The sequence below is a fragment of the Sturnus vulgaris genome, chromosome 10, assembly GCF_052056855.1.
Source record: "Sturnus vulgaris isolate bStuVul1 chromosome 10, bStuVul1.hap1, whole genome shotgun sequence".
NCBI classification, from domain to species: Eukaryota; Metazoa; Chordata; class Aves; order Passeriformes; family Sturnidae; genus Sturnus; species Sturnus vulgaris.
This window is the reverse complement of record NC_142252.1, coordinates 21,571,500-21,584,796: the sequence shown is the minus strand read 5'-3', so window position 1 is coordinate 21,584,796 and position 13,297 is coordinate 21,571,500. Positions and strand designations below refer to the sequence as shown.

At 40.9% G+C, this 13,297-nt stretch overlaps 1 protein-coding gene across 1 annotated transcript; it reads left to right on the top strand.

Moving 5' to 3' along the window:
- Nucleotides 1-4,101: 4,101 nt before the first annotated feature.
- On the top strand, nt 4,102-11,482 carry SAMD7 (sterile alpha motif domain containing 7). The gene is made up of 8 exons (XM_014887054.2): nt 4,102-4,204; nt 4,909-5,035; nt 5,175-5,311; nt 6,396-6,474; nt 8,739-9,418; nt 10,071-10,192; nt 10,425-10,535; nt 11,210-11,482. The coding sequence occupies exons 1-8, from the start codon at nt 4,102-4,104 to the stop codon at nt 11,480-11,482; spliced, it is 1,632 nt and encodes a 543-aa protein (XP_014742540.1).
- The last annotated feature ends 1,815 nt before the right edge of the window (nt 11,483-13,297 follow it).

The following is a 13,297-nucleotide window of genomic DNA, read 5'->3' as shown; positions in this document are numbered from 1 at the left end:
AATGGAAATGCAAATGAGATTATGAATGTCTTCATTCATATGTTTCACACATAAGCATGAATACATGTTCATATTGCATGTTTGACTGATTTAGCTGACACAAATTTACACGAGCATTTTAAACAATATTCAGCTTCTTCCAGTCTGTGGACACTGCTGTAGTTCACTAAATGTTGACTTTAAAGAATGCTAATTCCATGTGTTTGATGTAAATAAAAGCAATATTTGTAAATGAAATCTCAACACATTTAACTCAAATACAAGTATTCCAACAAGTCTATATTATATATGACTAAACTGTATTTTGCCAATGCAATTGATAACATCAACACCTAGACTGCTACAGACATTTTGAAACTGTTGCATGATTAGATTTGCAAATGCTTCTGGTTCATGAAGTTCGTGTCTTGCCACTTCTCATCTAATAAATTGAGACAGAATTAGTCCTGGGTGAGTGGTTCTGCCTGCTGCCAAGAAGGGTTTGCTAAGGGTAAGACTCTAAAGGTAGAGATTAACTTGTCTTCATCCCTGTAATGTGCTGTACAGCCAGGATTTGTGCAATAGGATCAGAGCAGAGCCATATATGAATCTAACACTGGACAGCTGGTGTGTATGAATTTATATGAACCCTGATGCCAGATTTTGAGCTACTCTCAAATCCCAGCTAATAAATGTATCAGAACTGTACTTTCTCTGCTCCCTCACAGATCCTCCTCTGCTGGTGTGGCTTCTAACAATGGATTTGTTATGGAAAATAGTATGAACCTAAACACTAACCTAAATTTGACCCGCAGGTCAGAATCCCAGCTAAGTAACTGAAAAAGGTGTTTTTCCAAATGGAATAACATGGATTAGTCAGGTTCAGTACCTCCACCTGACACAGAGTTACATACAAATCTTTACATTAGGTTATTAAGCTATTTATCCCACCTGATCATTTCAATACTTCACTAATAGGAAATTCAGGGAAATAAAGAAGTCATTTAACACAGATAACACACATACAAAACACGTCCTTTAAATTAAGTTTGAACCATACAGAGATTTTGGCATTCAACTTGCAGAAAGAGGTTAGAATTCTGGTGGAAATAATATCTCAACTTTATATCACAAATACCAGAGTTATTTTTATGTCTCTGAGAAGAAATTCAGGGTAAGTTAGATAGGATTGATTGGAAAACCAATGAAAAAAACCAGAATGATTTCATGAAGCAACTTCACTGAAAACCTCATTAAGGAATCAAACCTTTCTTTTGGCTTATGATAATTCAAAAACTGGGTCAGTGGAAGCAGTAAGCTACAGCTTTAGTGGACCAAAGAACTTTTAAATCATATTATTCCATGAGTTTTTCAATACTGTATTTTTCCCATGTGAAGCCAAAAGACCATACTGTCTGCCTTTGCAAGGATAAATTGTTTATCTGATGCCCATTGTCTGAAATGGTAGTCTGTGAATCTTGGTCATCTGGTGGATAATAATTATCAGTAAATATGGATAACTTTGCTGTAGATTATGCTGTAATCAGTACCCTACATTCTGGGAAAATGCCAACATTTAAAAGAAAACCTTATATTTAAATTGAAGTTGTAAAGAAAGTTCTTACATAGTTTCTGCTTCATCTCTGAAAGGAGGTAGTGTGAGACTGCCTGTCAACAGCCACTGTATCATCCTTCACATCCAACACAAAATCCAGACTTATTTTGGGAACTGCACCAACTACACAGAGAACACCACAGTGATACTGGTGCTACTGGTTTCTAACCACTTACTGCTGCTTGCTTTTGGATAGATGTCTGTCAGAACAGACAGGGTATATGGGATCCCACAGGAGGGATTTGGGCCAGAACAGATGGCTCTTTTCCCAACAGGTTTTCCACGATTCTACAATTTAAAGTTGCATCATATAATTTTAGTCGCCAGTGTGATTTTAGGGGAAGTGTAGAAGTTCTAGGAAGGCCTGATGAAGAAAGTGTCTTTTACTTGTATGTCTTTTTCCCACACAGGGACATTTCTCCAGAAAAAAAATGCATATTTACAACTTTGATTTAAATAGGAGACTGACACATTCTAGCAATTCCTAAAATGCAAAAGTGGTACAACTTTTCAGTCATCTGAGAGAAAAAAAGGTGTCACTATTAAAGCTCACTATTTTTTTCCTGATTTACTAGAATTAAAAGGTTAAAATCTCTTGGGTCTTTTTTCCATTATGGCTATCTGAACATTTGATGGTTTCCTTGCACCTTCATATCACAGAATCACAGAACAATTTGGAATGGAAGGGACCTTCAAGGCCACCTAGTCCCATCCCCCTGCAATAAGCACTGACATCTTCAGGTAGACCAGGTTTCTCTAGTCAGGTGCACCTGACCAAGGCCAAAGGCCAGGCTGTAAGAAGGGCAGCATGAAGTTTAACATTTCAGTTTGTTTTGCAGAGTATTCCGTACAGAGTATCTATCCAAGAAAGAAAAACAACTAAATAGCTCACTGAATAATATGGTATGGCAAATACCATCATCCCAGTTTCCACCTATATTTTGAGCAGCTGAAAAGTTTAGTCCAGCACTAAATCGCTTTAGTACTGAGCTTTAAAATGCTTTAGCAGCTCAGAAGCACTTTGGCAGCTCAAATTCTCTTCATGAGGCACCCAGCATCCTAAATCGCTTTAAGTCTAAAGTATCTTAAAAAAAAAGGCAAATGGAAACATATCCAGCAGCACATGTTCAGATAAAAATGTCAAGAACAAAGGCTGTGGTGCTGGTCTGGGATTTGACAGACTTGTCTGCTGCCAGGGAGACCTGAATCTCTTGGCCAACAAAGAATCCAACGTCTACACTTACAAATGTAAAGCACTTTTTATTTTGAGGGAACACCAGTGGTATGATCTAAGTTCAGCCTCTACTTTCAGTATAAATGGCTGAAATGACTCACTTGTTTACCTTTTGGCAAACTCATTTTGAGACCAAATATCTCCCTCATACAGTAAATTCCTTAAGCACATGAATTAGATTGATATCTATCACTTAAATTATTTTAAGCTCATCAATAGCTCAAAGGCAATAAAAGAAGTTATAATGATAAATCTAATTTATAAATGGTTTGGACATTGAAACACAGGACTTTGCTTTTATCTCATTTTTTGGATGAGGAACAATGCTCCTGTCTTTGCATTTGCCTCACTGTTACCTCTACCAAATGCTGGTTGGACTCTTGGAGCTGTAACTCTCTATCTGCACGATGAGAACATTTCAGTGTTACATTTTCTTCTTTCAGAAGACAGAAAGAATCCATTTTATCAGAGATAAATGGGGATGGAATTTCAACTCATTACTTAAAAAAAATTAAAATCTAATCATTTGCTGTGCAAGTCTAGTGTGAGATCAATGTACAGATGTTCCTGCTGCTGCCTTTGGAGCCAGCCTGCTCCCTCTGCCAACACCTCAATTCAAATTATTCTATACAGGGCAGCTTTTTAACATCCAGGCTCTGGGTTACAGGACTTGTTTCCTTTACAGTTATTAATTATGTATATATTAATTACATGTATTAATTTATAATTAATCTGAATCTTACTGGTTTTATCACTGTTATCATCGCCACAAAACACGTCCTTTTACCTTTTTTACTTCTATTTGGCAGCCTTAAAGGACTGATGATTTGGAACATAATTTCTACCATTTCTTTCCATCTACTTCACTTAATTTACAGTAGACAGGGCTCCAAATGATTACAATTCTGAAATTAAACTAAAGACACCTGCCTTCCTAAGTATGAGCACATAACTGCTCTCAGACACACGTAGGGCTGAAGGCAAAGGCTTGGGCTTAATTACCTCTTTTTAAGCAGGTGTTATTTTCCAGCATCCTGATTTTCCTTGCATTGTAGGATCCAAGGACACTGAAAAATTCAGTGTAAGCAAGGGCAATATTTGCATTGTTGTGAAAACCCACAAGCATGGAAGGGTCCAGCTGTGACTGGCAGGACCACCTGGGAAACAACCTGCATAACCGTCTCTGTTTCTCGTTTTTTTAATTTCTTATTCCCCTCTTTGATGCTCCTGCTTCAGTTCTGTGCATCAGCAGTTGTTGCTGTGTCCCTGCAGCATGACTCCCCGGGAGCACATGAGGAAGATGTCCATCCTGGGGGAACAGGGAACACTGGAGGAAAAGCACCTGTACCGGCTGGCAGGCGGCATGGCAGCAGGAGGTGAGCAGCAAGAAACTGCACGCGTGGTTATAGCACTGCTGGCATCTACAACCTACAAGAAACAGCCAGCAGCAGGTTTGAGGTCTTTAAAAGGTATTTCCAATTTATCTTAGAAGTAACTGCAGAAACATTTTGCTTAATGTAATTAAAAATTAACAAAGAGTGCTCTTGGAATTCAGTATTTGATTAAGACATGTTGAGCATCTGGAAGACAAGTAAATGTCACACAAGAACTCAAACAAAAGCCATAGTTGGACATTATGATGTTCTGGCTCAACATTGTGGGCTTTCTTTTCTAGAGCTGCTTTCTTATGGCAATGCAGGTTCCACCTAGTATGATTTTTCTCGAAACTGTATTCCAAATTAAAACCCTGTAAAGCAGAGTACTCAACATCCACAGCTATCTTCTGTTTCATAGTGTTATGTAAATTATTATTCATTGTAATTTGTCCTTTGATACACTTGACTGAGCACATCCTATTTATTTTTCCTGCAGTTTTATTGAATAAATCTACATTATTTAAACGAAGTAGTTCAGGTGGCAGTGAAAACATGTTTTCAGTTGCTCCTATTAGGGAAAAAAAGCTATGATCTGCACTAGAGGAAACAAAACAAAACGTTTTTTTGTGGTAAGGTCGTAACGCAGCCAGAATCGCTTCCTAACTGACCCCACTGACAGCAGAACTGTGTGTGCTTTGTGTCAGAACTGCGGCAGCGGCAGGAGATGCTAATGAGGAACCAGCTGATGGCAGTAAACCCGCAGCTGATGGGCCCGGGCCAGCAGAGGATGCAGGCGATCCCCGCCCAGTTCGAGCCGCGACTGGTGGACAGGTACTGGGCACCAATTTTCTGTTCCTGCACTGCAGTTAATCACTCTGTGTGTGCTGCCCCTGAGGTTGTAAAGATCATTGGTTATTCTTAACTAAACAATATCCTCTGCATATCTGAATGGTCTTTTTTTTTCTCTCAGAGATCTGCTACCTTCAACTGAAATGATGGCCTCAGCTGACCCCAGACAAATCCACATAGCATCCCACTTGGGATCCACAGTCCCACAGCACCCCAACATGCCAAACCTCTTGTCCAACCGTGTCTACCCAGGCCCAGGTAACAAAGCACCCTCTGTACCCTGAAAAGTGAGACCGTGTGGATCAGAGAGCCAACTGCACCAGCTAGTTTTCCACGTTTATTGGTAGTGTCAATAAAAGTATGTTTTATTTTATTTAGAAAAAGTCTCACTAAAAGAAGGCACCCTGCTTACCAGAGATTCCAAACTGTCCTGGTTGAGATCTAAGCATGTCCATTCTATAGTTCTCAGAGTCTGTCGTATGTTTTTGTTCCCTCATTTTCTTTTTGTACTTTCCAAGCATCTTCCCACCCAAACAAAAGGCTATAGCTAAAAAAATAGCTCATCAACAACACTTTTATACTACATTTTACTCTTCCTCTTATATGAGCATTGGCTGCTTTATACTGATCATATTCTCTAATGGTAATACCACATGCCACTTAATTCATGTAGGGCACATACAAGTCTTTTTTAATAAAGGCTCAAAATTACAGGGCAGACCTCCAAGGGGAAGGCTTGACATCACAACTATGGCACTCATGTCATGCTGCACAAAAATTTGCACATTCTTTATACTAAGTGAGCTTAAGAGTCTCTTTCAGATGAGTGAATGTATTTTCAATGTCACATCAATACAACAAGAAAAAATTCTGATTTCAGCTTCTTTCCTCGCCTTAAAATGGATCTCAAATAAGAGTCCCTCAAGAGGAAATGTAATTTAAAACTACACAGCCTCCAGGCTGAAAGCAGTCTTGAAGGAGCAGGTTTGCTTTGCTCAACTGATGGCTATTCTTTTCTGAGCAGTTATATGTACTTCAAAGGCATTAGTCACCAAATAAAACCACCCTGCTGTCTCCTTCCTTTGTGGTGAATGGCAGTTATTCCTCACTACAAACCTGCTCCTGAAAACACCTGATGATGGACTTCGTGTTCTTTCTACATATTCCAACCAAAACAATGACAACAAATAGGATTTAACTTGAAATCCTATTACCTTCCTGGTGAAGCCCAGAGTTGAAGACTCACAGTTTTTAAAGTGTCTCTGCATTGTTTAGGGGGTTGTGCATTTGCATGAGGAAACAAGTAAATTTTAAAGATTTCTTTTTCCTCCTCCTCTTTAAGGATACAGCTTTCTGCAACCAGAATCCATGGAAGCTGTGGCCAGAAGACAAGAACTGGTTCAAAAGCAAAATATTGCCAGGTAATCATTAGCAAGCTTTGCTCTGAGGTGCATGCCAGGATTAAAGTAGCAAAGTGATTGAGATTGTTTTTCAAGTCACCCAGAGAATCAGAGAGCCCTTGAGTATCAATTAAGGCCTGAAGCTACCAACTTTCTGCTTGCCCTATTTTGCTTTTATTCTTAAAAGAATGTAACAAAAATAAACAAACCCTTTAGCTTGGTTAAGGAAAAGAACAAGCTAGAGCCACAACCCGTGAACTGTGGATCCAAACACCCTGAAGTTACAAAAGTTCAGAAAAAAATTCAAACTTTACAGCTGTGTGATATCACACACAGCCCTTTAAGCCTGTAGCTGGCCCTTGGGATGAGCGGCTGTGTCTCCACCCTACCAGGCTGGACAGCTTTTCTAGTTTGACCAAAGAGTTGAAATATCAGAGTGACTGTAGAAAGCCCAGTTATTTGTACCAGTTTCAGTGTAGTCAGTAGCTGGTTAAGAAACGACCAGTGCCCTCCCTCATGGCCACACCATTCCCACAGAGGAACTCTAACCTCAGCCACTTCACCACTGGGCTGCACTACTCAGTGGTAGTGCCCCTCACACAGAGACTAAGAGGAAAGAACAGCCAAGTTCTGTATATTCATCTGAAAAGAATTATGATGGATGTGTTTTACACACAGGCAAAAGCCCTGAGAGAAATAAGTGAAATAACTAGCAGCAAACATGGCCATCTCATACACCCAGAGCCACATCAAAGCTGGTCCTATCTGTTCAGACTCTTCCCTTAGCCCACCAAACAGTAAAACTCCAGCATGAAACAGCTCACCTACACCTTAAAAACATTTTACCCCAGTTTTTTGTCACCCTGGCAATTTCCAGGTTACTGCAGCATAGGTCACATTTAGGGCTGCATTTGCTCCTTTCAGCTGTTCCAGAAATCAGGAGTTGACAATTTCTTGCACTTGGTGCAGCTGTGCTGCTGAGCACCTGGTGCTCAAATCCTTGTCCTCCAAGGGACTCTGCCTCATCCCAAAGCTCTGTTTGCTGGTCCTGACAGGAACAGACTATCTCAGCTGGAGGAGGAGGAGGCAGGAATGTAGTGTTTTCTGCTGTTTACTGCCACCTCAAGAACTGGATGGGAGTAATGATAATCGGGAAAAACGTACAAGGACACGGTACATAGACAAAACACTTCCTTTGTATCTCTGAAAGCAGAAAATCAATATGTTGGAGGTTGCTTCAAAGATGAAAAGAGGGCAGAGAAAAAGCCCTGAATGGTGTGATCAAATAATTCCTCCTCATATGAAAAGTCTGTATAGATAGCTTTTGCCCAAAGTGCTTTCCTGACAATTTTACACTCTCCTGAATATCAGGCTCTCTGTGACCTGTTATATACTCATTGCAGTGTTAAGAAAGCTATCTTGATGCACTTTAAAGTGCTTTACTTCACAGGCAATTTTCCAACTATTCAGAAATCCCACTGAAAGCTCCTCTAGGAGCTCTACCTTTCTGTTTGATCACTGGCCTGGCTCCAGAAAAAACTGATACCAGCAAAGGTTGGTACAGCAGAGACAAATAAAATTCTACTTGTATTCTCTGTATCCCACTGGCAAGCCCTCCCATCCACTTTGACAGAAGCAGGAAGCTGGCATAGACTCTGGAGCATTCATCCAGAAGGAAGGAGATCAGTTGAACACTTCCCACCAGGATCTCACCCTTTCACAGTCTTAGAACCATGCTCAGGTGCCAGGTACTGTGGAGGGTTACCCAAGAGATTTAGCATTAGCTTACTCTGAATAGATGCACAGGTTCCATAGATAATATAATTCTTGTTCTTTATAATTTGAAATATTGGAATTTTGCAGTTTTCAGTACAAATTTCTGAGTGATAATATAAATCAATTATTTTCTTTAGTCTTCAACCCTTATGACTCTGGAGACTATTTTCCAAATGTGAATATAATCCCCATGCCTGGAATGCCAATATGCAAATTGGCAATTTTGGCACTTTTTTTGTCTGAAGTATTTTCCAGAGCCATCACATGTAAGATAGTTTTTCCCTTTCTTTTAGCTTACTATCTGTTATCTGACAGCACATTAAATACAGCCAGGTTTGCCATTCCATCTGCAGTTTGTTCCCTCTCACACCCAGCAATGTAGTGGAAAGACAAAACAAGCAGTACTCTTGCTTATTCGTTTATCTGAGGTTTTTTTGCTGCTGTAAAGAAAAAAAAGGTGATGAAGGGACCAAGCTGCCCTAACTGCTCATGCTCTGTGTGTCTCTTAGAATGGAAATGGAGATGAATGCTATTTTTCAGCAAAAGGAAATGGAGAAAGCCCATCGGAAAGGACTCCTGGGCCTGGAAGCCCCTTTCCTTTACCACGGGATGCCAGCGAGTCCCATTGCTTTCCGTGGCAGGCACAGACTGCCCGAAGGGCACCTTGCCAACGACCTGTATGTGCATCGTACCAGCCTGGATGAAATCCACGGCAACACCATGCTCATGGCAAGCAGCCCATATCCACCAGTCACCACACTGCAAAGGGAGAGGGGGCGCCGCCCCGGGAGGAGAGCTGGAAATCACAAAACTGCCGAGGGCAGTGCCAACGGCACAAAGAACCAGGCAGATGACAAATCCACGGACTCTGCCTCAGCTGCAGTGGATGATGAGAAAGAAGACAAGAAAGAAGTAGAGGTGGAGACATCAAACAAACACGAGCAAAGCAAAAACCAGACTGAGCCATCTGCAGTTGCCAAGAACTGCAAAGAGTTTGAACAAAGCTTGAGAAAAAACTGTGCTACTCATGAAATTCCTACTGAAACCACCAGCTGCAGCAACACAAATGAAAAGGAAGCCAACAGCTCCTGTGCTGCTTTTGATGACAAGTACCTGTACCCTTCTGCAATCCCATTCTCAGCATTACCATATGGATTTCCAGTGCCCAACAACCCATTGCTACCTTCAGGTTTGTCAGATCTCCAGATTACAGTTAGAGTGACATGATATAATCTGGTTTTATGGATTTGGTCTCTCAATTCTTCCCTCTGTTTTAAGTGAATTTTTGATATGGTAGAATCATTGCAACTAAAAGTAGAATTCTAATGCTGCAAAAGTAATATCTGTATTCAGTTCTTGTTTTAAAAAGGAATTACAATTAAAATAAACAAAATTGCTGAATGAAGCTGGGAGTTAGCTCTCTTCAGTCCACAACTTTTCTGTATGTCCTAACTCACAGTAGGCACTATGGACTAGCAAAGGCTTGGATCTGTTCTACTGAAATATTAGTCAAACTAAAGTAACAGTAAAGTCTAAAGAAGAAAAAGCACTGGACAATGCACTCATTAGAGGAAGTCCTGCAGCATGATTTGTACGTGTAGTGATTGGTAGGTACAGTGCCAGTAGTAAACAAAAGAAGCCACCAAAAAAAACCCTTCAGAACCAGGTTCTGCTCATTACCTGGTGATTTTGTGTCTAAGACTCCTGTATCTACAAGTGACTACATCCTGCTGTTAATATATTAGATTCTGAAATGTGTAAAATTCTCATGATAACAATAATTTCCTCCCGATTTGCCGGAAAAATTCTACCAAGATAATTGCTGTGTTTCCTTCTCAAAGGAGCTCATGGCCTGATCCTGAATGGAGAAGACATTTCCTCCATTGAAGACATTCGCAAATGGACAGTTGATGATGTGCACAACTTCATTGTCAGCCTCCCAGGCTGCTCAGATTATGCCCAGGTGATTATAAACATTCACCACATTTTCGTGACTTTAGGACCATCTAGATTTAAATGTCAGCAAGCAAATGTAAATGTGGGAGGGTAGTCAATTGTCCCAAAATTATAATAGTAATTTTCTTTGTGCAGTTAGTATTTCTTCTTTTTTATTGTTTATGCCTCAGGATTAAGCATGAAAAATAACAATCAAAGTCTATTTTAGCACACTATGACGTGTTTTATCATTTCATCAGATATTTAAAGACCACGCCATTGATGGAGAAACCCTTCCACTGCTAACAGAGGAACATCTCCTGGATACAATGGGATTAAAACTTGGACCAGCATTAAAAATCCGCTCTCAGGTATGATCATTAAATGTATGCCAAGACGGTGAGTCACAGAGACGTGAAAGTGCCAGAAGATGACAGGAGGGAATTTTTCCAAACTGAAGCATTTTTTTTCACTGGTAAGGTAACTTCCACAATATTAGGAGAAAATAAATTACTCCAGCAAAGCTTTCTTTTGCTTCCTTGTTACCTCAGCACACAGGGAGACAGTAAGGAATATGATGGAATATGAAGGAATACATTTTTCAGGAACAGACTGTCCCTCTCTGTTTGCAATTTTCTGCCCTTAATTTCATGCACTAATATCAACTCTCTGTGTGTTTCTGTTGTTGCTGGCTCTTTTCCTTTTCTTTAACCCCTTGTACTCTCTCACTCTTCTCTCATTCCAACCACTTGCCCCACTCCTGGCTGGAAATTTGCCTCCCCTCTGTCCCTGGGTGCTGCTGCACTGTGGGAGCAGGAGGATCCTGCTGTCAGGCCCAACATTCCTAAGTTGGCTATTGACAAGCTCCTTCCATAACCTAGGCCTAGAAAAATATAAGAGAGTGAAAATGGAAAAGTTTTTTTTTCCACAAGAATATTTGAGATGCCTGGGATGTCTCTAGTATTGCTGCACCAGAGTCAGGCTTGATGTTTAATGGCTTTAACGGCAAGAAATAATTGCTGCAATTTTGCCTTTGTCTTTAAAGGTGTCCCGACGCCTGGGCAACGTGTTCTATATGATGAATGTCCCTCTGTCCGTGCCCCTGCCTCCTGCTCCAGGGAAACCCTCGGAGCAGCCCTCTGACATGGCCTCCCCGCTGCACTGCAACAGCAGTGGTGACACACTGGACAGTCCCTGCTCCCAGGACCCAGAAACCTCCCAAGCAGTGGAACAGATCGTTTCAGAAAGCAGGGAAAATCCATGTGACACAGCTGGATCCCAGGCTGACTTCCAGATGATTGCTTTCCAGAAGAGTTGAGCTAAGTCCAGAACATAACATGTTTTTAATAATCCAGGACCCTCTAGTTACAAAGTGTTTGAGAAGAAGCTACAGCCTGAAACCTCTGTAAGGCTGGGGCTGAAGGAAATTAACTGCCAATGCAGCATGAGGAAGTGCAGTGTCTGAAAGGCATTCAGAAATGCAGCTACAGGTTAGTGCAATTACTTTCAAGTGCAATTCATTGAAAATAATACCAGTAGAGTTAACAGGTAAATGGAATCTTTCATTGAAGTCCAGGGTTATCACTGAAAGCTGTCAGAGACTCAGAGTTCACACTGAGAAACTACATGGAAAAGCCACAGCTTCCAAACATAGCTGACTTCTGATTCTGTTGAACAAAATTTATATAGAACATTCATATGAAATTCATTGGGACAGTATGGAACTGCCTACAGAATATAGAGAAATATACCCCAGAGTCAGCAATTTGAGTTAATCCATTGCTACTCCAGAACTAAGCCTTTCTAAGTGCCTGGCAAGGGTATACAGCTCATAAAGATACACAGATTGAACATGAAAATACCATGCGTGACAGCAATTTTAATTATTCCAAAGCATTCTTATCACCAGAGCTGGAATTTGCTTTTCGTGACTTCGAGCTGAGATGAGTCACCAGCCTCTGCCACGAAGGCCAGTCACTGGGACAGTGACATTCCCTGCAGGCAGCAGGCTCAAAGCCACCTGGTTCCTGCCAGCCTCTGCCAGAAAACCCTTCACATTGGCTCACCTGGGCAAACCATGGAAAGCCCTTCCCTCAGCAGCACGTTCAGTGTTCTTCACTTTGAAAGAGGCCATCAGTCTAGCCTGAGAGCTCCCCTTTCTCTGGAAAAATATGGTTTCCCCTCACTTCTGCTACTGATGAGTCATTATCTCACAGCAAACAAGGACATGAAATAGAGCTTTTAGCTAAGGACAAATCCCCAGCATTTATTGTGATTCCTGTATGACTTATCCTTGTTCCCTTTTTAGGGGTTTGGTCCCACATGGGTTTTCCATGCAGACTTTGGAAGTCAGTACACTTCCACTCTCCTCCCTCAAGAACTCTACTCCAATGGACACACAAATATCTTTGACAAAATCAAGTTCTGTAAATTGAGGGTTGATAGATCGTGGACCTGCTGTATGTTGCTACTTTAGATTCTCTCCCCTTAGTTTAATCTGTATGGCCTCAAGTACTGAAACCCCAAGAGGTATGAAGTTGTTTAGATGGTGAATGGCTAAATACAAGGAGGGGAAGTATTTCCATATTCTATTATTTTACTTTAGTCAGAAATAAATTGTTTTATGTCTTTGTTATATTTTTCCACTAGATAATGTGTGATTAGATGTCTGCAGCAGCAACTTCAGACATCCATCTTACCATACTTTGCAGCCTTTGGAAAAATGGCAAATATCTATATTCTTTATAGCATATGAACCAATTTCTAACTTATCTTTTGTACAACTGACAATCATGTTGACAGTGTCACCTACCTGATTAAACTGAGTTAATGACTTGGTTTTCTAATGGCATCCTACCTCCTCTCTGTGTGAAATATTCGACTGAATCCACATGAAACCTTCTCCACCCTGGAAGAGGAATCTCTTGACACTGTTCACGGGAGTCATGCCACGAGATGTCGCTGCGAAGCCACTCGCTCACCTGCTGTCCCTCCGAAGGGAAACGCAGCACACCTGAAGTACCGGGGGCATGTTAAGGGCAACCATATGAAGAAACTTGACTTGTTTTCTAAAGTAACAGAGAAAAGCTTGACTTCAAGTCCCATATGCCAAGGAGGAAGGATTGAAATGCGG